Source organism: Haematobia irritans, chromosome 5 (genome assembly GCF_050003625.1).
Source record: "Haematobia irritans isolate KBUSLIRL chromosome 5, ASM5000362v1, whole genome shotgun sequence".
Classification (NCBI taxonomy): domain Eukaryota; kingdom Metazoa; phylum Arthropoda; class Insecta; order Diptera; family Muscidae; genus Haematobia; species Haematobia irritans.
This window is the reverse complement of record NC_134401.1, coordinates 32933140-32958961: the sequence shown is the minus strand read 5'-3', so window position 1 is coordinate 32958961 and position 25822 is coordinate 32933140. Positions and strand designations below refer to the sequence as shown.

Here is a 25822-nt window from a genome sequence, read left to right as displayed (position 1 = left end):
TATTTTTGTTGGAATTAAAGAAGAAAAAAAACCTAAAATCATTTAAACTTGTAAAATTAAAATCTTGCTAATTTATAAAATAACTAAAAAATCTACAATAATCAAAATTAAAGCAAAACTGTTAGATATAAGTGAAATCAAAATCTCAATAAAACTGAAGTTTAAATTAAATTAATTAAAACTGAAATCAATAGTGTCATTTTTTTGCGTTGACAGAAAAATAAAAAGAATTACTCCTACATTTTTATGGTGCCGAAACCCGGGACTTACGTGTTTCCCCTAATATAACAAAATTTATTTAAATAAAAAGCGTTTTCTATAAAAACGAAAATATATTTAAACTCTGTGTTTTTTTCTAAAAAAAAAAACGAAAATTATTTCAAACGCAAAGTTCTGTCTAAAAACAAAAAACAAAAAAAAGTTTTCTCAAAATCTAAAACTATTTCGAACAAAGCTATTTAAAATCTTTTCAACCAATTGTGAACAAAATCGAAAAGTGAACGATCTCGCAATTTGGTAAGCTGTATCACGTTTCTTTTTTTATTGTTTTTTGTTATTTTTATCCTAATTTTATAAACGTAAAATGGAAGATTGTTCGCGTGAAATTGAGGACCAAAGGGTTTTGGAAAAACAGTTAAGGGAGATTATTTCGGATTTTGATAATTTGTCGAGCTCGGAAAAATCTCGTGGTTTGTGTCAAAGTTATTTGGAGGAAATTGATCAGATTAAGAAGACATTTGAATCGAATCATGAACAACTTTTTGATTTTGTTAGGGATAAATCTATACCTCTAAGTGATGTTCCTTATTTCTCGGAGGAATGTCATCGGAAATTTAATAGGATTTATCTAAGTGGCAAAGGGAAATTTTTAGATTTCATAAGTGACTTTCGTGATACGTTTTCACATACTTTTCACTCCAGTACTTTTCACGCGTTGTCTCATAGGAACGATTCTGCCTCTTGTGATGTTCGCTTACCCAAAATCGACATACCGACTTTTTCTGGTGACTATCTCGGATGGATATCGTACAGGGATATGTTCATTTCACTGGTTCATAATAATAGTTCTTTGTCTAAGGTTCAGAAATATTATTTCTTGAAGAATTCGTGTAGGGATACGCCTTTGTCTATCGTAAATGAATATCCCGCTTCAGAGGCTAGCTACGAATTAGCTTGGGCTGCTTTAGGTCGTAGATACCACAACAAAAGGAAAATCGCTGACACAGTTTTCCGGAAATTATTTGATATTCCTAAATCTAATGGGTCTTGTGAGAGTATTAAGATGATTTTAGATAACACTCGTAACTGTCTGGCTCTTTTGAATACTTTGGAGATAAGTTGTGATAATTGGGATCCAATATTGATCCATATTACTGTGGGGAAATTAGATATTCAAACGTGTAAGGAATGGGAGCAATCTCTGAAGGCATCGACAGATATCCCGAAGCTAGATGAACTCTTTATTTTTCTCGAAACTGCGTTTCGTACTTTAGAATCGATTAGCGATCATACTGGCCCATCGACTAGGACACAGGCGAAAATTTCGAAGAGTAATAACAGGTCATTTCAAACTAATAATTCGTATCAGGTTCGTCGAGTGAACACAGTTTCCGTAGGAGACGGGAATTGTCCGTGCTGTGGTAAGCGTCATTTGTTGTACAAGTGTTTCAAATTCGCTGCTCTTTCATCTGCCGCTAAATTTGATCTTCTAAAGGATAAAAAGATTTGTAGAAATTGCCTCAATACTGGCCATTTTGCCAGGGAATGTCGGATCCAGAGCAGGTGCAAGACCTGTAATATGAATCACCATACAATTGTTCATAACGAATTTTCTTCGAATCAGCGAGCTAATAATTCGGTTAAATTCACGAGTCCCGTCGCGACTAGTAGTCCAGATTTGGACAATCCTTTTCCTAGTTTTTCTGATGGAACAGTTGCAACAAATTCAAATGTTAACTGCAATTTGTCTCTTTTGAATACCACTGTTATGCCTCAAGTGTTATTGGCCACGGTTCGTGTTGTAGTAAAGACGGATTTTGGGGTGTTTAAATTACGGGCGATTCTAGATCAGGGCGCTCAGGCCACATTAATTACGGAGCAAGCTGCTCAACTTTTGAAACTTAGGAGGTACAACACATTTGCTCGCATTGTTGGTGTTGGAGGGAATCAAACTATTACAATTCGTAAATATGTCAAGTTCTGCCTCAGCTCTTCTTACGAGACTGATTTTAAATTGGAAAGTAGTGCATTCGTGATGCCGTCGTTGACTAGCTATCATGCAGCTCCAATAGATAGGAAATATTTGCCCGATTTATCGAATTTACATTTAGCTGACCCTGATTTCGATAGAGGCGATAGTATTGACTTGCTCTTAGGGGGAGATATTTATGGGGATATCTTGCTTCCTCAACAAAAGAAATTCGAGAAAGGGATTTTCTTACAATTATCGCATTTCGGTTGGGTAGTATCAGGGCCGACGTCTGAAATTTCTTATTCTCCCAATCTCAGTATTAATTTCTGCTCACTTGACTCGCAATTGAAGGCTTTTTGGGAACAAGAGGAGCTTTCGGAGCCTAGGAAGGCGACTCCTGAAGAAATGGTTTGTGAAGAGTTTTTTGTGAGGAATTGCACTCGTAGTTCTGATGGTAGGTATACCGTTGCTATGCCATTCAAGTCGCAATTGGCTGGACAATCTGCTCCGACATTCGCTCATAGTGATTATAGTGCATTGAAACGTTTGAAGCAGGTCGAAAATCGATTCGTGCGGGAGCCTCGTTTTGCCTCAGAATATAGGAAGTTCATGGATGAGTACGAGTCGTTAGGGCACATGGTTAAGATAGGTCCTTATCCACAGGCGATTCATTCTAATGGTTATTTTTTGCCCCATCACGGCGTTGTTAGGGAAAGTAGTTCCACCACAAAGCTTCGTGTAGTTTTTGATGGAAGTAGTAGACGACTTCCACAAACTTCGCTGAATGATGAGTTGTATCCTGGCCCAGCCCTGCAAAATGACTTGCCGGCTATTATAACTAGATGGCGTCGATTTAGAATAGGTTTCCGATCGGATTTAGAAAAGATGTTTAGACAGATTCGGATTGTTGAGGATCAACAGCATTATCAGCAGATTCTTTGGCGCTCTGATTCTAGGATTTACGTTTATAGGCTACAGACTGTAACATATGGCACGGCGTCTGCCCCTTATCTATCTATCAGGGTTCTTCACCAGTTGGCTCAGGACGAAGTTGGGAAATATCCTGAGGCTTGTTCTATTTTAATGTCTGACACCTACGTCGACGATATCATCTCTGGCGCTGACTCAGAGTCTGAGGCGAAATATATTCAAGGACAATTGGTTTCACTTTTAGCAGCAGGTGGTTTTAATTTACGAAAGTGGATTTCTAATTCTAGAGAGCTGATGGCTCATATACCAGAAGATTTTCGTGAAAGGACTGATACTCTGGATTTGAATGAGGCTAATGTTGTGAAAGCGTTAGGTTTGGCTTGGAATACGGAACAAGATTCTTTTTCTTTTCATGTAAATTTCGAGTCTCAGTGTGAGGTTACGAAATGTAGTTTGCTTTCTGACGCTTCGAAATTATATGACCCACTAGGCTGGCTAGCTCCAGTTACTATTAATGCAAAGATTGCATTTCAGAAGCTTTGGCTGGAGGGCATAGATTGGAGGGACAGGGTGTCCGCTGAAATGAATGCTTATTGGAATCGTTATATCTCCGATTTGAAGGTCTTGGAGCAGATTTCTATACCCCGCTGGGTTAATTGTTCTCTACAAAGCCGCCTCGAACTACATGGGTTCTGCGATGCTTCGCAATCAGCTTTTGCTGCAGTTGTCTATATTAGGGTTGTTGGTGTGAACGGTTCTGGCTCAGTTTTCCTTCTTCAGTCGAAGACAAAGGTAGCACCACTTAAAGTACTGTCAATTCCAAAGTTGGAATTATGTGGGGCACGATTGCTTGCGAGATTGATGTCTAAAGTTAGGAAGTCACTAGAACGGGAGATTCTAGGTGTCTATTATTGGACGGACAGTATTACGGTGCTATGTTGGCTCATAGGTGAGTCATCTAAGTGGAGCGTTTTCGTAGGAAATCGTGTGAGTGAGATTCAGCAGCATTCTAATATTTCTCAATGGCGCTATATTTCTACTAAGGATAATCCTGCTGACTGTGCTTCCCGCGGCATAACTCCTAGTGAATTGACTGTACATGACTTATGGTGGTCAGGTCCTAGTTGGTTATCTCTTCCTCAAACTCGTTGGCCCAAACAACCCGATAATTCTTACGAAACAGATCTTGAGATTCGAAAATCGTCCATAACTGTGAATGTCGCGTCTAGATCCGAATATCCGGATATATTATCTAAATTTTCTTCACTGTCGAAACTGACAAGAGTTACAGCTTATATTTTGCGATTCGTTCATAATTCCAAAGTTCATGACGCGCATAAAAGATATACGGGTTTCCTCAAAACCACTGAAATAAATAACGCGCTTCAAGCCCTTATACTTGCTTCTCAACCTGTCGATTTTTTCGAGGATATTGTGCAGCTGCGAAAAGGAGAAACAGTTCATTCTAGTAGCAGTATAAGAATTCTTTGTCCCTTTATTGATGAAAAGGGTGTAATTAGAGTTGGAGGACGTCTAAGAAAAGCTAAGTTTCACTATGATTTTAAACACCCAATTCTTCTGTCCAAACACAATCCTTTGTCTTGTCTAATATTTGCAGACGCCCATGTCAAAACACTACATGGCGGTCTCATCCAAATGCAAGCATATGTGGCTCGTAAATTCTGGATTCTTTCTGCCCGAAATCTCGCTAAACTGATTCTGCGCAACTGCGTCACTTGTTTCAAATATAAGGCCCAATCTGCACAACAAATTATGGGTGATCTCCCTGCCGTACGATTGCAGCCTTGTCGCCCGTTTAAGCATAGCGGGGTTGACTATGCTGGGCCCATAACTATCAAACAATCTACCGCAAGAAACTCGGTTCCCACGAAAGGATACATATGCCTCTTCATTTGTATGGTCACTAAAGCCATACATCTCGAAGCCGTCACTACTCTGTCCACAGACTCATTTATAGCAGCGTTTAGAAGATTTACTTCTCGTCGTGGAATGTGTTCTGAACTCTACTCTGACTGTGGCACAAATTTCATCGGTGCTAACAAGGAACTACAAATATTACACCGAAGAAATCGTGATTCACTTCCCGATGAGCTCGTGGATATGTTATCCACTAATGGCACAAACTGGCACTTTATTCCACCGGCCTCTCCAAATTTTGGTGGCTTATGGGAGGCCGGTGTAAAATCCACGAAACATCACCTTAAACGTATCATGAGTAATAGAATTCTTACTTTTGAAGAATTAACAACACTATTAGCCCAAATCGAGGGTTGTTTAAACTCTAGACCGCTGTGCCCCCTGTCTTCTGACCCATCAGATAATGAGGCGTTAACCCCGGCTCATTTTCTCGTTGGAGAACCAATCCTGAATGTGCCCCATGAAAGTTTACTCGATTGCTCTGTGGACAGGTTATCTCGGTGGAAAGTTGTGGAGTTGCTTAAACAACAGTTTTGGAAACGATGGTCATCAGAATATGTCAACCGACTTCAGTCTCGCCCGAAATGGTTAAAGCCACAGCAAAATGTTGAAATTGGTGATCTTGTGCTTGTGTTTGATGAGAGAATCCCACCTGGACAATGGCCCCTCGGAAGAGTCACTGATGTCCATCCTGGTGCTGATGGTCGGGTTCGTGTGGTATCTCTCAAGTCAAATGGCAAAGTCTACAAACGTCCTGTCTCGAAAATAGCCGTTCTACCCGTCAAAGAAAACTTTCAATTGACAGAAGGTCAGAAAAAGAGTTGCTGTGAGTCGAGGCACAGCCAGGTTATCTCTGAAACCGAATAAAATACCTCCATTGTCGTCCTGGCCCTATGTCAAGAACAGTTGTTCTTTGTGCGGGGGGAAATGTTGAAGAATCAATATTTTTGATTATTAATTTATCCTACTAATTTTATATAATTTTTCTCAATTATTTTTATGATTCAATTTGTTTTAATATTTTCATTTAATTTCTTTATTATTTATATTATCATTCAATTTCACATATTTTCTGTTCCACCCTAACAAACGCTATCCCCAAATGCATCAACGACCCAACATCAATTTCAAACAGCTGTTACGGTGCAGTGTTGTCGTTGTTGTTGTTCGATATTGTTTTGGTTGGAGTGACTGTCTATTCGACATAAACAAAACAACAACAACACTGTTACACGTGATGATTTTTGGAGTCGTTGATTTGCACTCTTCTTTGTTTGTCACAACTCTTTAATTCAAGGCCACAGGCTATGTGGTCAGTGATCTCTTATTTTACCATTGATGTTGTTGGTGTTCTTTTCTATTGCATATTTGGGGATCATAAAAAACGGAATGCATGAAATCGATGACCCTTTTTGCAATAGAAAAAGAAATCAATAACACAGTCTAATGGAAGAGATCACCGAAGAACATAACTGCCTTGCTGCTTATCGGTCGCATTTCGCGAAGTTTTTTTTGGACTTTATTTTTTTCGTTGAAAACAGAAAACAAGTGAAAAAATATAAATTACTGATGCTTAAGACTAGTGGAAAGGAAATTGAATTGATGTTAAATTAAATCAATATTACTAAACTAAATAAATTATTTTTGTTGGAATTAAAGAAGAAAAAAAACCTAAAATCATTTAAACTTGTAAAATTAAAATCTTGCTAATTTATAAAATAACTAAAAAATCTACAATAATCAAAATTAAAGCAAAACTGTTAGATATAAGTGAAATCAAAATCTCAATAAAACTGAAGTTTAAATTAAATTAATTAAAACTGAAATCAATAGTGTCATTTTTTTGCGTTGACAGAAAAATAAAAAGAATTACTCCTACATTTTTATGGTGCCGAAACCCGGGACTTACGTGTTTCCCCTAATATAACAAAATTTATTTAAATAAAAAGCGTTTTCTATAAAAACGAAAATATATTTAAACTCTGTGTTTTTTTCTAAAAAAAAAAAACGAAAATTATTTCAAACGCAAAGTTCTGTCTCTAAAAACAAAAAACAAAAAAAAGTTTTCTCAAAATCTAAAACTATTTCGAACAAAGCTATTTAAAATCTTTTCAACCAATTGTGAACAAAATCGAAAAGTGAACGATCTCGCAATTTGGTAAGCTGTATCACGTTTCTTTTTTTATTGTTTTTTGTTATTTTTATCCTAATTTTATAAACGTAAAATGGAAGATTGTTCGCGTGAAATTGAGGACCAAAGGGTTTTGGAAAAACAGTTAAGGGAGATTATTTCGGATTTTGATAATTTGTCGAGCTCGGAAAAATCTCGTGGTTTGTGTCAAAGTTATTTGGAGGAAATTGATCAGATTAAGAAGACATTTGAATCGAATCATGAACAACTTTTTGATTTTGTTAGGGATAAATCTATACCTCTAAGTGATGTTCCTTATTTCTCGGAGGAATGTCATCGGAAATTTAATAGGATTTATCTAAGTGGCAAAGGGAAATTTTTAGATTTCAGTAGTGACTTTCGTGATACGTTTTCAAATACTTTTCACTCCAGTACTTTTCACGCGTTGTCTCATAGGAACGATTCTGCCTCTTGTGATGTTCGCTTACCCAAAATCGACATACCGACTTTTTCTGGTGACTATCTCGGATGGATATCGTACAGGGATATGTTCATTTCACTGGTTCATAATAATAGTTCTTTGTCTAAGGTTCAGAAATATTATTTCTTGAAGAATTCGTGTAGGGATACGCCTTTGTCTATCGTGAATGAATATCCCGCTTCAGAGGCTAGCTACGAATTAGCTTGGGCTGCTTTAGGTCGTAGATACCACAACAAAAGGAAAATCGCTGACACAGTTTTCCGGAAATTATTTGATATTCCTAAATCTAATGGGTCTTGTGAGAGTATTAAGATGATTTTAGATAACACTCGTAACTGTCTGGCTCTTTTGAATACTTTGGAGATAAGTTGTGATAATTGGGATCCAATATTGATCCATATTACTGTGGGGAAATTAGATATTCAAACGTGTAAGGAATGGGAGCAATCTCTGAAGGCATCGACAGATATCCCGAAGCTAGATAAACTCTTTATTTTTCTCGAAACTGCGTTTCGTACTTTAGAATCGATTAGCGATCATACTGGCCCATCGACTAGGACACAGGCGAAAATTTCGAAGAGTAATAACAGGTCATTTCAAACTAATAATTCGTATCAGGTTCGTCGAGTGAACACAGTTTCCGTAGGAGACGGGAATTGTCCGTGCTGTGGTAAGCGTCATTTGTTGTACAAGTGTTTCAAATTCGCTGCTCTTTCATCTGCCGCTAAATTTGATCTTCTAAAGGATAAAAAGATTTGTAGAAATTGCCTCAATACTGGCCATTTTGCCAGGGAATGTCGGATCCAGAGCAGGTGCAAGACCTGTAATATGAATCACCATACAATTGTTCATAACGAATTTTCTTCGAATCAGCGAGCTAATAATTCGGTTAAATTCACGAGTCCCGTCGCGACTAGTAGTCCAGATTTGGACAATCCTTTTCCTAGTTCTTCTGATGGAACAGTTGCAACAAATTCAAATGTTAACTGCAATTTGTCTCTTTTGAATACCACTGTTATGCCTCAAGTGTTATTGGCCACGGTTCGTGTTGTAGTAAAGACCGATTTTGGGGTGTTTAAATTACGGGCGATTCTAGATCAGGGCGCTCAGGCCACATTAATTACGGAGCAAGCTGCTCAACTTTTGAAACTTAGGAGGTACAACACATTTGCTCGCATTGTTGGTGTTGGAGGGAATCAAACTATTACAATTCGTAAATATGTCAAGTTCTGCCTCAGCTCTTCTTACGAGACTGATTTTAAATTGGAAAGTAGTGCATTCGTGATGCCGTCGTTGACTAGCTATCATGCAGCTCCAATAGATAGGAAATATTTGCCCGATTTATCGAATTTACATTTAGCTGACCCTGATTTCGATAGAGGCGATAGTATTGACTTGCTCTTAGGGGGAGATATTTATGGGGATATCTTGCTTCCTCAACAAAAGAAATTCGAGAAAGGGATTTTCTTACAATTATCGCATTTCGGTTGGGTAGTATCAGGGCCGACGTCTGAAATTTCTTATTCTCCCAATCTCAGTATTAATTTCTGCTCACTTGACTCGCAATTGAAGGCTTTTTGGGAACAAGAGGAGCTTTCGGAGCCTAGGAAGGCGACTCCTGAAGAAATGGTTTGTGAAGAGTTTTTTGTGAGGAATTGCACTCGTAGTTCTGATGGTAGGTATACCGTTGCTATGCCATTCAAGTCGCAATTGGCTGGACAATCTGCTCCGACATTCGCTCATAGTGATTATAGTGCATTGAAACGTTTGAAGCAGGTCGAAAATCGATTCGTGCGGGAGCCTCGTTTTGCCTCAGAATATAGGAAGTTCATGGATGAGTACGAGTCGTTAGGGCACATGGTTAAGATAGGTCCTTATCCACAGGCGATTCATTCTAATGGTTATTTTTTGCCCCATCACGGCGTTGTTAGGGAAAGTAGTTCCACCACAAAGCTTCGTGTAGTTTTTGATGGAAGTAGTAGACGACTTCCACAAACTTCGCTGAATGATGAGTTGTATCCTGGCCCAGCCCTGCAAAATGACTTGCCGGCTATTATAACTAGATGGCGTCGATTTAGAATAGGTTTCCGATCGGATTTAGAAAAGATGTTTAGACAGATTCGGATTGTTGAGGATCAACAGCATTATCAGCAGATTCTTTGGCGCTCTGATTCTAGGATTTACGTTTATAGGCTACAGACTGTAACATATGGCACGGCGTCTGCCCCTTATCTATCTATCAGGGTTCTTCACCAGTTGGCTCAGGACGAAGTTGGGAAATATCCTGAGGCTTGTTCTATTTTAATGTCTGACACCTACGTCGACGATATCATCTCTGGCGCTGACTCAGAGTCTGAGGCGAAATATATTCAAGGACAATTGGTTTCACTTTTAGCAGCAGGTGGTTTTAATTTACGAAAGTGGATTTCTAATTCTAGAGAGCTGATGGCTCATATACCAGAAGATTTTCGTGAAAGGACTGATACTCTGGATTTGAATGAGGCTAATGTTGTGAAAGCGTTAGGTTTGGCTTGGAATACGGAACAAGATTCTTTTTCTTTTCATGTAAATTTCGAGTCTCAGTGTGAGGTTACGAAATGTAGTTTGCTTTCTGACGCTTCGAAATTAAATGACCCACTAGGCTGGCTAGCTCCAGTTACTATTAATGCAAAGATTGCATTTCAGAAGCTTTGGCTGGAGGGCATAGATTGGAGGGACAGGGTGTCCGCTGAAATGAATGCTTATTGGAATCGTTATATCTCCGATTTGAAGGTCTTGGAGCAGATTTCTATACCCCGCTGGGTTAATTGTTCTCTACAAAGCCGCCTCGAACTACATGGGTTCTGCGATGCTTCGCAATCAGCTTTTGCTGCAGTTGTCTATATTAGGGTTGTTGGTGTGAACGGTTCTGGCTCAGTCTTCCTTCTTCAGTCGAAGACAAAGGTAGCACCACTTAAAGTACTGTCAATTCCAAAGTTGGAATTATGTGGGGCACGATTGCTTGCGAGATTGATGTCTAAAGTTAGGAAGTCACTAGAACGGGAGATTCTAGGTGTCTATTATTGGACGGACAGTATTGCGGTGCTATGTTGGCTCAGAGGTGAGTCATCTAAGTGGAGCGTTTTCGTAGGAAATCGTGTGAGTGAGATTCAGCAGCATTCTAATATTTCTCAATGGCGCTATATTTCTACTAAGGATAATCCTGCTGACTGTGCTTCCCGCGGCATAACTCCTAGTGAATTGACTGTACATGACTTATGGTGGTCAGGTCCTAGTTGGTTATCTCTTCCTCAAACTCGTTGGCCCAAACAACCCGATAATTCTTACGAAACAGATCTTGAGATTCGAAAATCGTCCATAACTGTGAATGTCGCGTCTACATCCGAATATCCGGATATATTATCTAAATTTTCTTCACTGTAGAAACTGACAAGAGTTACAGCTTATATTTTGCGATTCGTTCATAATTCCAAAGTTCATGACGCGCATAAAAGATATACGGGTTTCCTCAAAACCACTGAAATAAATAACGCGCTTCAAGCCCTTATACTTGCTTCTCAACCTGTCGATTTTTTCGAGGATATTGTGCAGCTGCGAAAAGGAGAAACAGTTCATTCCAGTAGCAGTATAAGAATTCTTTGTCCCTTTATTGATGAAAAGGGTGTAATTAGAGTTGGAGGACGTCTAAGAAAAGCTAAGTTTCACTATGATTTTAAACACCCAATTCTTCTGTCCAAACACAATCCTTTGTCTTGTCTAATATTTGCAGACGCCCATGTCAAAACACTACATGGCGGTCTCATCCAAATGCAAGCATATGTGGCTCGTAAATTCTGGATTCTTTCTGCCCGAAATCTCGCTAAACTGATTCTGCGCAACTGCGTCACTTGTTTCAAATATAAGGCCCAATCTGCACAACAAATTATGGGTGATCTCCCTGCCGTACGATTGCAGCCTTGTCGCCCGTTTAAGCATAGCGGGGTTGACTATGCTGGGCCCATAACTATCAAACAATCTACCGCAAGAAACTCGGTTACCACGAAAGGATACATATGCCTCTTCATTTGTATGGTCACTAAAGCCATACATCTCGAAGCCGTCACTACTCTGTCCACAGACTCATTTATAGCAGCGTTTAGAAGATTTACTTCTCGTCGTGGAATGTGTTCTGAACTCTACTCTGACTGTGGCACAAATTTCATCGGTGCTAACAAGGAACTACAAATATTACACCGAAGAAATCGTGATTCACTTCCCGATGAGCTCGTGGATATGTTATCCACTAATGGCACAAACTGGCACTTTATTCCACCGGCCTCTCCAAATTTTGGTGGCTTATGGGAGGCCGGTGTAAAATCCACGAAACATCACCTTAAACGTATCATGAGTAATAGAATTCTTACTTTTGAAGAATTAACAACACTATTAGCCCAAATCGAGGGTTGTTTAAACTCTAGACCGCTGTGCCCCCTGTCTTCTGACCCATCAGATAATGAGGCGTTAACCCCGGCTCATTTTCTCGTTGGAGAACCAATCCTGAATGTGCCCCATGAAAGTTTACTCGATTGCTCTGTGGACAGGTTATCTCGGTGGAAAGTTGTGGAGTTGCTTAAACAACAGTTTTGGAAACGATGGTCATCAGAATATGTCAACCGACTTCAGTCTCGCCCGAAATGGTTAAAGCCACAGCAAAATGTTGAAATTGGTGATCTTGTGCTTGTGTTTGATGAGAGAATCCCACCTGGACAATGGCCCCTCGGAAGAGTCACTGATGTCCATCCTGGTGCTGATGGTCGGGTTCGTGTGGTATCTCTCAAGTCAAATGGCAAAGTCTACAAACGTCCTGTCTCGAAAATAGCCGTTCTACCCGTCAAAGAAAACTTTCAATTGACAGAAGGTCAGAAAAAGAGTTGCTGTGAGTCGAGGCACAGCCAGGTTATCTCTGAAACCGAATAAAATACCTCCATTGTCGTCCTGGCCCTATGTCAAGAACAGTTGTTCTTTGTGCGGGGGGAAATGTTGAAGAATCAATATTTTTGATTATTAATTTATCCTACTAATTTTATATAATTTTTCTCAATTATTTTTATGATTCAATTTGTTTTAATATTTTCATTTAATTTCTTTATTATTTATATTATCATTCAATTTCACATATTTTCTGTTCCACCCTAACAAACGCTATCCCCAAATGCATCAACGACCCAACATCAATTTCAAACAGCTGTTACGGTGCAGTGTTGTCGTTGTTGTTGTTCGATATTGTTTTGGTTGGAGTGACTGTCTATTCGACATAAACAAAACAACAACAACACTGTTACACGTGATGATTTTTGGAGTCGTTGATTTGCACTCTTCTTTGTTTGTCACAACTCTTTAATTCAAGGCCACAGGCTATGTGGTCAGTGATCTCTTATTTTACCATTGATGTTGTTGGTGTTCTTTTCTATTGCATATTTGGGGATCATAAAAAACGGAATGCATGAAATCGATGGCCCTTTTTGCAATAGAAAAAGAAATCAATAACACAGTCTAATGGAAGAGATCACCGAAGAACATAACTGCCTTGCTGCTTATCGGTCGCATTTCGCGAAGTTTTTTTTTGACTTTATTTTTTTCGTTGAAAACAGAAAACAAGTGAAAAAATATAAATTACTGATGCTTAAGACTAGTGGAAAGGAAATTGAATTGATGTTAAATTAAATCAATATTACTAAACTAAATAAATTATTTTTGTTGGAATTAAAGAAGAAAAAAAACCTAAAATCATTTAAACTTGTAAAATTAAAATCTTGCTAATTTATAAAATAACTAAAAAATCTACAATAATCAAAATTAAAGCAAAACTGTTAGATATAAGTGAAATCAAAATCTCAATAAAACTGAAGTTTAAATTAAATTAATTAAAACTGAAATCAATAGTGTCATTTTTTTGCGTTGACAGAAAAATAAAAAGAATTACTCCTACAGGCAACATGAATGGATACCTGCATGAATGGATTCTGAACAATACGAAGTATTGTTCAGAATTTATATGAAAACGCACACCAATTACCCCTTTCTCAAGAAAAACATAAATAAACTAATAAACTGCATATTTTGTTGCTAATTACACCAAATGTATACAATATTTAAGAAGAAATAGGCCTAATTGTGTTCAACACTAACCCATACGACGTAGTGTCAAATAAGTTAAAAATAAAATAAAAGAGTTGAACAATGCCAACAACACGCGGTGTTCCCAAGCGGTCCCCCATCTAAGTACTAACCGCGCCCGACGCTGCTTAATTTCGGTGATCGGACGAGAACCGATGTACTCAGCGTGGTATGGTCGTTGGCAAATGAACACTGACTATTTAACTTTATTTGAAATCGCGTGGCTTGGTAATGTGTTTTTATTTTGACGCTACGGTTACGTGTATTGTTATTAGCCAAAAGAAACAAAGACGAAACCGGTAATGACAATAGTGCCAATTTATACTTATCAAACGTTTTAAATATTTTACACAATAAATAAATTGGTCAACATTTCGTTCTATACGAATATGTTTAGATTTTTATATGAAAAAGTACATTTATTACCAATTTCATTACAAACTGGCAAAAAAACGAACAAATGGTTGTCGCCATTTAAAAAGAATGTGAAATAAATATTAGCTCAAATAAGTAAGTACATAGGTACAATAATTGTTTTGAACATTAAATAATGACGAAACCATAGAAATTAGCATAAAAAGTTGGAAGATGCCAACAACACGCGGTGTTCCCAAGCGGTCCACCATCTAAGTACTAACCGCGCCCGACGCTGCTTAATTTCGGTGATCGGACGAGAACCGATGTACTCAGCGTGGTATGGTCGTTGGCGAAAGAACCATGACTATTTGGTATCATCAATTGGAATTGAATGACTTTGTAAGTTTTAATTTACTTCGTAGATGTGGTTGATGCGAAGAATTTATTATTTGTAAATCTTCTATTTTTCAATATTTCCAAGTCATTAAATAATTATGAGAGAACTTATTGATTCAAAATATCATTTCTCAATAAGAATTATTCAAAACGTGTTTACAAAAAGTATTTACAACAAATGTATACAAAATATTAGGAAAATAATGCATTGCAACCGTAAGAGGTACTTATTACGAATTTTTGTGTATCGATATTTATCAAGTCATGCGAAGAAGTCCAAGATCTTTGTCTGCTGAAGTTGCCAAATCGAAAAATGACGAAGTGCCACTCTCTTTAAATCGATTTGACGAAAGTCTGTACTACTTCTTCAACAAGTACGTCGTTTCCTAAGCCTATGACATCAAAAGCAGATAATCAATCATCTGAGAAAACATTTAGTGTATGCTGAAATAGCAAGGCATCCTTATGTAATTGCGATCAATCGAAACGATCATGCCATTCATTAAATCGATCGTATCTCTAATGCAACGATAAAATATTCTAGAAATAATAATAAAGCAGTAATATCGTTAAAATAGTATTACATCATTATCATGTAGCCGGGTAAATAGAGCAACTGCTTTAAATGGACGTGAAAAATATTTTATCTTGCCAAATGGTACCCACTGCCGGATGAAATACAATCTTCTAAAAAGGTTTAAGTAACTTTTAATCTAGTTGTAAAAGTCTACTTTGTATGTGTCTAGCATGCGTCAGAAATAAATAGGGTGATATTGAATACGCAATATCTGGCAAAGACAATATGTATGGACAAAGGCAACATGAATGGATACCTGCAAAACTTCGTGACCCTGAATCTAACCAAATACGAAGTATTGTTCAGAATTTATATGAAAACGCACACCAATTACCCCTTTCTCAAGAAAAACATAAATAAACTAATAAACTGCATATTTTGTTGCTAATTACACCAAATGTATACAATATTTAAGAAGAAATAGGCCTAATTGTGTTCAACACTAACCCATACGACGTAGTGTCAAATAAGTTAAAAATAAAATAAAAGAGTTGAACAATGCCAACAACACGCGGTGTTCCCAAGCGGTCCACCATCTAAGTACTAACCGCGCCCGACGCTGCTTAATTTCGGTGATCGGACGAGAACCGATGTACTCAGCGTGGTATGGTCGTTGGCAAATGAACACTGACTATTTAACTTTATTTGAAATCGCGTGGCTTGGTAATGTGTTTTTATTTTGACGCTACGGTTACGTGTATTGTTATTAGCCAAAAGAAACAAAGACGAAACCGGTAATGACAATAGTGCCAATTTATACTTATCAAACGTTTTAAATATTTTACACAATAAATAAATTGGTCAACATTTCGTTCTATACGAAAATGTTTAGATTTTTATATGAAAAAGTACATTTATTACCAATTTCATTACCAACTGGCAAAAAAACGAACAAATGGTTGTCGCCATTTAAAAAGAATGTGAAATAAATATTAGCTCAAATAAGTAAGTACATAGGTACAATAATTGTTTTGAACATTAAATAATGACGAAACCATAGAAATTAGCATAAAAAGTTGGAAGATGCCAACAACACGCGGTGTTCCCAAGCGGTCCACCATCTAAGTACTAACCGCGCCCGACGCTGCTTAATTTCGGTGATCGGACGAGAACCGATGTACTCAGCGTGGTATGGTCGTTGGCGAAAGAACCATGACTATTTGGTATCATCAATTCGAATTGAATGACTTTGTAAGTTTTAATTTACTTCGTAGATGAGGTTGATGCGAAGAATTTATTATTTGTAAATCTTCTATTTTTCAATATTTCCAAGTCATTAAATAATTATGAGAGAACTTATTGATTCAAAATATCATTTCTCAATAAGAATTATTCAAAACGTGTTTACAAAAAGTATTTACAACAAATGTATACAAAATATTAGGAAAATAATGCATTGCAACCGTAAGAGGTACTTATTACGAATTTTTGTGTATCGATATTTATCAAGTCATGCGAAGAAGTCCAAGATCTTTGTCTGCTGAAGTTGCCAAATCGAAAAATGACGAAGTGCCACTCTCTTTAAATCGATTTGACGAAAGTCTGTACTACTTCTTCAACAAGTACGTCGTTTCCTAAGCCTATGACATCAAAAACAGATAATCAATCATCTGAGAAAACATTTAGTGTATGCTGAAATAGCAAGGCATCCTTATGTAATTGCGATCAATCGAAACGATCATGCCATTCATTAAATCGATCGTATCTCTAATGCAACGATAAAATATTCTAGAAATAATAATAAAGCAGTAATATCGTTAAAATAGTATTACATCATTATCATGTAGCCGGGTAAATAGAGCAACTGCTTTAAATGGACGTGAAAAATATTTTATCTTGCCAAATGGTACCCACTGCCGGATGAAATACAATCTTCTAAAAAGGTTTAAGTAACTTTTAATCTAGTTGTAAAAGTCTACTTTGTATGTGTTTAGCATGCGTCAGAAATAAATAGGGTGATATTGAATACGCAATATCTGGCAAAGACAATATGTATGGACAAAGGCAACATGAATGGATACCTGCAAAACTTCGTGACCCTGAATCTAACCAAATACGAAGTATTGTTCAGAATTTATATGAAAACGCACACCAATTACCCCTTTCTCAAGAAAAACATAAATAAACTAATAAACTGCATATTTTGTTGCTAATTACACCAAATGTATACAATAAGAAGAAATAGGCCTAATTGTGTTCAACACTAACCCATACGACGTAGTGTCAAATAAGCTAAAAATAAAATAAAAGAGTTGAACAATGCCAACAACACGCGGTGTTCCCAAGCGGTCCCCCATCTAAGTACTAACCGCGCCCGACGCTGCTTAATTTCGGTGATCGGACGAGAACCGATGTACTCAGCGTGGTATGGTCGTTGGCAAATGAACACTGACTATTTAACTTTATTTGAAATCGCGTGGCTTGGTAATGTGTTTTTATTTTGACGCTACGGTTACGTGTATTGTTATTAGCCAAAAGAAACAAAGACGAAACCGGTAATGACAATAGTGCCAATTTATACTTATCAAACGTTTTAAATATTTTACACAATAAATAAATTGGTCAACATTTCGTTCTATACGAATATGTTTAGATTTTTATATGAAAAAGTACATTTATTACCAATTTCATTACCAACTGGCAAAAAAACGAACAAATGGTTGTCGCCATTTAAAAAGAATGTGAAATAAATATTAGCTCAAATAAGTAAGTACATAGGTACAATAATTGTTTTGAACATTAAATAATGACGAAACCATAGAAATTAGCATAAAAAGTTGGAAGATGCCAACAACACGCGGTGTTCCCAAGCGGTCCACCATCTAAGTACTAACCGCGCCCGACGCTGCTTAATTTCGGTGATCGGACGAGAACCGATGTACTCAGCGTGGTATGGTCGTTGGCGAAAGAACCATGACTATTTGGTATCATCAATTCGAATTGAATGACTTTGTAAGTTTTAATTTACTTCGTAGATGAGGTTGATGCGAAGAATTTATTATTTGTAAATCTTCTATTTTTCAATATTTCCAAGTCATTAAATAATTATGAGAGAACTTATTGATTCAAAATATCATTTCTCAATAAGAATTATTCAAAACGTGTTTACAAAAAGTATTTACAACAAATGTATACAAAATATTAGGAAAATAATGCATTGCAACCGTAAGAGGTACTTATTACGAATTTTTGTGTATCGATATTTATCAAGTCATGCGAAGAAGTCCAAGATCTTTGTCTGCTGAAGTTGCCAAATCGAAAAATGACGAAGTGCCACTCTCTTTAAATCGATTTGACGAAAGTCTGTACTACTTCTTCAACAAGTACGTCGTTTCCTAAGCCTATGACATCAAAAACAGATAATCAATCATCTGAGAAAACATTTAGTGTATGCTGAAATAGCAAGGCATCCTTATGTAATTGCGATCAATCGAAACGATCATGCCATTCATTAAATCGATCGTATCTCTAATGCAACGATAAAATATTCTAGAAATAATAATAAAGCAGTAATATCGTTAAAATAGTATTACATCATTATCATGTAGCCGGGTAAATAGAGCAACTGCTTTAAATGGACGTGAAAAATATTTTATCTTGCCAAATGGTACCCACTGCCGGATGAAATACAATCTTCTAAAAAGGTTTAAGTAACTTTTAATCTAGTTGTAAAAGTCTACTTTGTATGTGTCTAGCATGCGTCAGAAATAAATAGGGTGATATTGAATACGCAATATCTGGCAAAGACAATATGTATGGACAAAGGCAACATGAATGGATACCTGCAAAACTTCGTGACCCTGAATCTAACCAAATACGAAGTATTGTTCAGAATTTATATGAAAACGCACACCAATTACCCCTTTCTCAAGAAAAACATAAATAAACTAATAAACTGCATATTTTGTTGCTAATTACACCAAATGTATACAATATTTAAGAAGAAATAGGCCTAATTGTGTTCAACACTAACCCATACGACGTAGTGTCAAATAAGCTAAAAATAAAATAAAAGAGTTGGACAATGCCAACAACACGCGGTGTTCCCAAGCGGTCCACCATCTAAGTACTAACCGCGCCCGACGCTGCTTAATTTCGGTGATCGGACGAGAACCGATGTACTCAGCGTGGTATGGTCGTTGGCAAATGAACACTGACTATTTAACTTTATTTGAAATCGCGTGGCTTGGTAATGTGTTTTTATTTTGACGCTACGGTTACGTGTATTGTTATTAGCCAAAAGAAACAAAGACGAAACCGGTAATGACAATAGTGCCAATTTATACTTATCAAACGTTTTAAATATTTTACACAATAAATAAATTGGTCAACATTTCGTTCTATACGAATATGTTTAGATTTTTATATGAAAAAGTACATTTATTACCAATTTCATTACCAACTGGCAAAAAAACGAACAAATGGTTGTCGCCATTTAAAAAGAATGTGAAATAAATATTAGCTCAAATAAGTAAGTACATAGGTACAATAATTGTTTTGAACATTAAATAATGACGAAACCATAGAAATTAGCATAAAAAGTTGGAAGATGCCAACAACACGCGGTGTTCCCAAGCGGTCCACCATCTAGGTACTAACCGCGCCCGACGCTGCTTAATTTCGGTGATCGGACGAGAACCGATGTACTCAGCGTGGTATGGTCGTTGGCGAAAGAACCATGACTATTTGGTATCATCAATTCGAATTGAATGACTTTGTAAGTTTTAATTTACTTCGTAGATGAGGTTGATGCGAAGAATTTATTATTTGTAAATCTTCTATTTTTCAATATTTCCAAGTCATTAAATAATTATGAGAGAACTTATTGATTCAAAATATCATTTCTCAATAAGAATTATTCAAAACGTGTTTACAAAAAGTATTTACAACAAATGTATACAAAATATTAGGAAAATAATGCATTGCAACCGTAAGAGGTACTTATTACGAATTTTTGTGTATCGATATTTATCAAGTCATGCGAAGAAGTCCAAGATCTTTGTCTGCTTAAGTTGCCAAATCGAAAAATGACGAAGTGCCACTCTCTTTAAATCGATTTGACGAAAGTCTGTACTACTTCTTCAACAAGTACGTCGTTTCCTAAGCCTATGACATCAAAAGCAGATAATCAATCATCTGAGAAAACATTTAGTGTATGCTGAAATAGCAAGGCATCCTTATGTAATTGCGATCAATCGAAACGATCATGTCATTCATTAAATCGATCGTATCTCTAATGCAACGATAAAATATTCTAGAAATAATAATAAAGCAGTAATATCGTTAAAATAGTATTACATCATTATCATGTAGCCGGGTAAATAGAGCAACTGCTTTAAATGGACGTGAAAAATATTTTATCTTGCCAAATGGTACCCACTGCCGGATGAAATACAATCTTCTAAAAAGGTTTAAGTAACTTTTAATCTAGTTGTAAAAGTCTACTTTGTATGTGTCTAGCATGCGTCAGAAATAAATAGGGTGATATTGAATACGCAATATCTGGCAAAGACAATATGTATGGACAAAGGCAACATGAATGGATACCTGCAAAACTTCGTGACCCTGAATCTAACCAAATACGAAGTATTGTTCAGAATTTATATGAAAACGCACACCAATTACCCCTTTCTCAAGAAAAACATAAATAAACTAATAAACTGCATATTTTGTTGCTAATTACACCAAATGTATACAATATTTAAGAAGAAATAGGCCTAATTGTGTTCAACACTAACCCATACGACGTAGTGTCAATAAGCTAAAAATAAAATAAAAGAGTTGAACAATGCCAACAACACGCGGTGTTCCCAAGCGGTCCTCCATCTAAGTACTAACCGCGCCCGACGCTGCTTAATTTCGGTGATCGGACGAGAACCGATGTACTCAGCGTGGTATGGTCGTTGGCAAATGAACACTGACTATTTAACTTTATTTGAAATCGCGTGGCTTGGTAATGTGTTTTTATTTTGACGCTACGGTTACGTGTATTGTTATTAGCCAAAAGAAACAAAGACGAAACCGGTAATGACAATAGTGCCAATTTATACTTATCAAACGTTTTAAATATTTTACACAGTAAATAAATTGGTCAACATTTCGTTCTATACGAATATGTTTAGATTTTTATATGAAAAAGTACATTTATTACCAATTTCATTACCCACTGGCAAAAAACGAACAAATGGTTGTCGCCATTTAAAAAGAATGTGAAATAAATATTAGCTCAAATAAGTAAGTACATAGGTACAATAATTGTTTTGAACATTAAATAATGACGAAACCATAGAAATTAGCATAAAAAGTTGGAAGATGCCAACAACACGCGGTGTTCCCAAGCGGTCCACCATCTAAGTACTAACCGCGCCCGACGCTGCTTAATTTCGGTGATCGGACGAGAACCGATGTACTCAGCGTGGTATGGTCGTTGGCGAAAGAACCATGACTATTTGGTATCATCAATTCGAATTGAATGACTTTGTAAGTTTTAATTTACTTCGTAGATGAGGTTGATGCGAAGAATTTATTATTTGTAAATCTTCTATTTATCAATATTTCCAAGTCATTAAATAATTATGAGAGAACTTATTGATTCAAAATATCATTTCTCAATAAGAATTATTCAAAACGTGTTTACAAAAAGTATTTACAACAAATGTATACAAAATATTAGGAAAATAATGCATTGCAACCGTAAGAGGTACTTATTACGAATTTTTGTGTATCGATATTTATCAATTCATGCGAAGAAATCCAAGATCATTGTCTGCTGAAGTTGCCAAATCGAAAAATGACGAAGTGCCACTCTCTTTAAATCGATTTGACGAAAGTCTGTACTACTTCTTCAACAAGTACGTCGTTTCCTAAGCCTATGACATCAAAAGCAGATAATCAATCATCTGAGAAAACATTTAGTGTATGCTGAAATAGCAAGGCATCCTTATGTAATTGCGATCAATCGAAACGATCATGTCATTCATTAAATCGATCGTATCTCTAATGCAACGATAAAATATTCTAGAAATAATAATAAAGCAGTAATATCGTTAAAATAGTATTACATCATTATCATGTAGCCGGGTAAATAGAGCAACTGCTTTAAATGGACGTGAAAAATATTTTATCTTGCCAAATGGTACCCACTGCCGGATGAAATACAATCTTCTAAAAAGGTTTAAGTAACTTTTAATCTAGTTGTAAAAGTCTACTTTGTATGTGTCTAGCATGCGTCAGAAATAAATAGGGTGATATTGAATACGCAATATCTGGCAAAGACAATATGTATGGACAAAGGCAACATGAATGGATACCTGCAAAACTTCGTGACCCTGAATCTAACCAAATACGAAGTATTGTTCAGAATTTATATGAAAACGCACACCAATTACCCCTTTCTCAAGAAAAACATAAATAAACTAATAAACTGCATATTTTGTTGCTAATTACACCAAATGTATACAATATTTAAGAAGAAATAGGCCTAATTGTGTTCAACACTAACCCATACGACGTAGTGTCAATAAGCTAAAAATAAAATAAAAGAGTTGAACAATGCCAACAACACGCGGTGTTCCCAAGCGGTCCCCCATCTAAGTACTAACCGCGCCCGACGCTGCTTAATTTCGGTGATCGGACGAGAACCGATGTACTCAGCGTGGTATGGTCGTTGGCAAATGAACACTGACTATTTAACTTTATTTGAAATCGCGTGGCTTGGTAATGTGTTTTTATTTTGACGCTACGATTACGTGTATTGTTATTAGCCAAAAGAAACAAAGACGAAACCGGTAATGACAATAGTGCCAATTTATACTTATCAAACGTTTTAAATATTTTACACAATAAATAAATTGGTCAACATTTCGTTCTATACGAATATGTTTAGATTTTTATATGAAAAAGTACATTTATTACCAATTTCATTACCCACTGGCAAAAAACGAACAAATGGTTGTCGCCATTTAAAAAGAATGTGAAATAAATATTAGCTCAAATAAGTAAGTACATAGGTACAATAATTGTTTTGAACATTAAATAATGACGAAACCATAGAAATTAGCATAAAAAGTTGGAAGATGCCAACAACACGCGGTGTTCCCAAGCGGTCCTCCATCTAAGTACTAACCGCGCCCGACGCTGCTTAATTTCGGTGATCGGACGAGAACCGATGTACTCAGCGTGGTATGGTCGTTGGCGAAAGAACCATGACTATTTGGTATCATCAATTCGAATTGAATGACTTTGTTAGTTTTAATTTACTTCGTAGATGAGGTTGATGCGAAGAATTTATTATTTGTAAATCTTCTATTTATCAATATTTCCAAGTCATTAAATAATTATGAGAGAACTTATTGATTCAAAATATCATGTCTCAATAAGAATTATTCAAAACGTGTTTACAAAAAGTATTTACAACAAATGTATACAAAATATTAGGAAAATAATGCATTGCAACCGTAAGAGGTACTTATTACGAATTTTTGTGTATCGATATTTATCAAGTCATGCGAAGAAGTCCAAGATCTTTGTCTGCTGAAGTTTCCAAATCGAAAAATGACGAAGTGCCACTCTCTTTAAATCGATTTGACGAAAGTCTGTACTACTTCTTCAACAAGTACGTCGTTTCCTAAGCCTATGACATCAAAAGCAGATAATCAATCATCTGAGAAAACATTTAGTGTATGCTGAAATAGCAAGGCATCCTTATGTAATTGCGATCAATCGAAACGATCATGTCATTCATTAAATCGATCGTATCTCTAATGCAACGATAAAATATTCTAGAAATAATAATAAAGCAGTAATATCGTTAAAATAGTATTACATCATTATCATGTAGCCGGGTAAATAGAGCAACTGCTTTAAATGGACGTGAAAAATATTTTATCTTGCCAAATGGTACCCACTGCCGGATGAAATACAATCTTCTAAAAAGGTTTAAGTAACTTTTAATCTAGTTGTAAAAGTCTACTTTGTTTTGGGCACGGCTAGCATGTGTCAGAAATAAATAGGGTGATATTGAATACGCAATATCTGGCAAAGACAATATGTATGGACAAAGGCAACATGAATGGATACCTGCAAAACTTCGTAACCCTGAATCTAACCAAATACGAAGTATTGTTCAGAATTTATATGAAAACGCACACCAATTACCCCTTTCTCAAGAAAAACATAAATAAACTAATAAACTGCATATTTTGTTGCTAATTACACCAAATGTATACAATATTTAAGAAGAAATAGGCCTAATTGTGTTCAACACTAACCCATACGACGTAGTGTCAATAAGCTAAAAATAAAATAAAAGAGTTGAACAATGCCAACAACACGCGGTGTTCCCAAGCGGTCCACCATCTAAGTACTAACCGCGCCCGACGCTGCTTAATTTCGGTGATCGGACGAGAACCGATGTACTCAGCGTGGTATGGTCGTTGGCGAGAGAATACGGACTATTTGACTTCATATCATCACCCGTACTCATATCATCACTATGTACTCAGCGTGGTATGGTCGTTGGCAAAAGAACACTGACTATTTGACTTTATATCATCAAGCACGCGGTTGGAATTAGGTTTATTACAATCGAGTGGTTTGGCAAATGTTTTTACTTTAATGTTAAAAAGGTTGCGGTTCATGTTAAAAACATTTTGTTAATATGTTACGTGCAAAACGAAACAGGCGGACCCGGATGAACATACAGGCGTATACATCTGTTCATTAATAATGGATTTTGGAATATTGTTATAAATCACAGCCATATCACTTATCAGGTATAACTGTAAGAACATTGTTATCTTACATAACTGCTCCACAAGCAACTTCGCTTACACATAAACTCACCATTCGTAATGTTTTCACCTTTTATGGCTGCTAACAGTACAGTTGGCAATTTGATTTCACCACACAATATACATTCACTTATTAATAACAGAGACTCTGTGTAACAACGAAATATGTATACAGAAAATGTGTATGAATAGCGATGCTATTTATAGTTTCTGTTCTTAAGTATTATTTGACACAATGGTATCAACAAGCAGAGTGGCGCAGTGGAAGCGTGCTGGGCCCATAACCCAGAGGTCCGAGGATCGAAACCTTGCTCTGCTAAACAAGTGTATGCGGTAGAATTTGCATTCCACATTTTTGTTATTGTGCACACACAAAAAAATTTTTTTCTGATTCAATCTCGAAATTAATTGATCCAATTAATTTTTTAATTGAAATGTCTTCAATCACGAAAATGATAGTATCAATCACAGTTTTAATTGGGCATAGAAAAAATTCTTGATTTCATTACAAAATTTCAATTAATTTTTTAATTTATTCAATTAAAAATTTAATTGATGTTGATTGCAAAACTCAATTAATTTAGTAATTAAAAAAAGGTAACTATTTTCAATTACATTCTGAATTGGCTTAGAAATTTTATTTGGATTAACAATTGATTGTTTGAAAAAAAAATTAATCAAAAATTTAAAAAAAAAAATTTCATCACTTTTTTCCGAATTTGATTAAAAGTTAATTGTATCAATTAACTTTTTAATTAAAAATTTTAAAATTTTCAATCATTGACTTCATTAACTTAATGTTTCTATCTTGATTAAAAAGTTAATTGTACAAATTAATTTATTAATTGAACAAAATTACAACTTCAATTAACTT

At 36.1% G+C, this 25822-nt stretch overlaps 2 protein-coding genes and 14 non-coding genes across 16 annotated transcripts in view; 3 read left to right on the top strand and 13 right to left on the bottom strand.

Annotated features, from left to right (window-relative positions):
• The first annotated feature begins 583 nt into the window (after positions 1 to 583).
• Positions 584 to 5926, top strand: LOC142239617 (uncharacterized). The gene has a single exon (XM_075311410.1). It carries the CDS (start codon positions 584 to 586, stop codon positions 5924 to 5926), a length of 5343 nt encoding a protein of 1780 aa, XP_075167525.1.
• Positions 5927 to 7284: 1358 nt separating this feature from the next.
• Positions 7285 to 25822, top strand: part of LOC142239616 (uncharacterized) — a 31340-nt gene continuing 12802 nt past the window's right edge. Inside the window, exons 1-2 of the mRNA XM_075311409.1 lie at positions 7285 to 11034; positions 11095 to 12586. Coding sequence (XP_075167524.1) covers positions 7285 to 11034; positions 11095 to 12586 — 5242 coding nt within the window. The remainder of the gene's footprint in view (positions 11035 to 11094; positions 12587 to 25822) is intronic.
• Positions 13892 to 14010, bottom strand: LOC142242128 (5S ribosomal RNA). Its single transcript, XR_012723990.1, has one exon. It is a non-coding gene; the product is annotated as a 5S ribosomal RNA (ribosomal RNA).
• LOC142242053 (5S ribosomal RNA) lies at positions 14417 to 14535 on the bottom strand. Its single transcript, XR_012723941.1, has one exon. It is a non-coding gene; the product is annotated as a 5S ribosomal RNA (ribosomal RNA).
• Positions 15657 to 15775, bottom strand: LOC142242052 (5S ribosomal RNA). The gene has a single exon (XR_012723940.1). It is a non-coding gene; the product is annotated as a 5S ribosomal RNA (ribosomal RNA).
• On the bottom strand, positions 16182 to 16300 carry LOC142242051 (5S ribosomal RNA). The gene has a single exon (XR_012723939.1). It is a non-coding gene; the product is annotated as a 5S ribosomal RNA (ribosomal RNA).
• LOC142242117 (5S ribosomal RNA) lies at positions 17418 to 17536 on the bottom strand. Its single transcript, XR_012723987.1, has one exon. It is a non-coding gene; the product is annotated as a 5S ribosomal RNA (ribosomal RNA).
• On the bottom strand, positions 17943 to 18061 carry LOC142242050 (5S ribosomal RNA). The gene has a single exon (XR_012723938.1). It is a non-coding gene; the product is annotated as a 5S ribosomal RNA (ribosomal RNA).
• LOC142242049 (5S ribosomal RNA) lies at positions 19183 to 19301 on the bottom strand. Its single transcript, XR_012723937.1, has one exon. It is a non-coding gene; the product is annotated as a 5S ribosomal RNA (ribosomal RNA).
• LOC142242090 (5S ribosomal RNA) lies at positions 19708 to 19826 on the bottom strand. The gene has a single exon (XR_012723976.1). It is a non-coding gene; the product is annotated as a 5S ribosomal RNA (ribosomal RNA).
• Positions 20947 to 21065, bottom strand: LOC142242242 (5S ribosomal RNA). Its single transcript, XR_012724081.1, has one exon. It is a non-coding gene; the product is annotated as a 5S ribosomal RNA (ribosomal RNA).
• Positions 21471 to 21589, bottom strand: LOC142242048 (5S ribosomal RNA). The gene has a single exon (XR_012723936.1). It is a non-coding gene; the product is annotated as a 5S ribosomal RNA (ribosomal RNA).
• LOC142242105 (5S ribosomal RNA) lies at positions 22710 to 22828 on the bottom strand. The gene has a single exon (XR_012723986.1). It is a non-coding gene; the product is annotated as a 5S ribosomal RNA (ribosomal RNA).
• Positions 23234 to 23352, bottom strand: LOC142242241 (5S ribosomal RNA). The gene has a single exon (XR_012724080.1). It is a non-coding gene; the product is annotated as a 5S ribosomal RNA (ribosomal RNA).
• Positions 24478 to 24596, bottom strand: LOC142242047 (5S ribosomal RNA). Its single transcript, XR_012723935.1, has one exon. It is a non-coding gene; the product is annotated as a 5S ribosomal RNA (ribosomal RNA).
• On the top strand, positions 25196 to 25267 carry TRNAM-CAU (transfer RNA methionine (anticodon CAU)). Its single transcript has one exon. It is a non-coding gene; the product is annotated as a tRNA-Met (tRNA).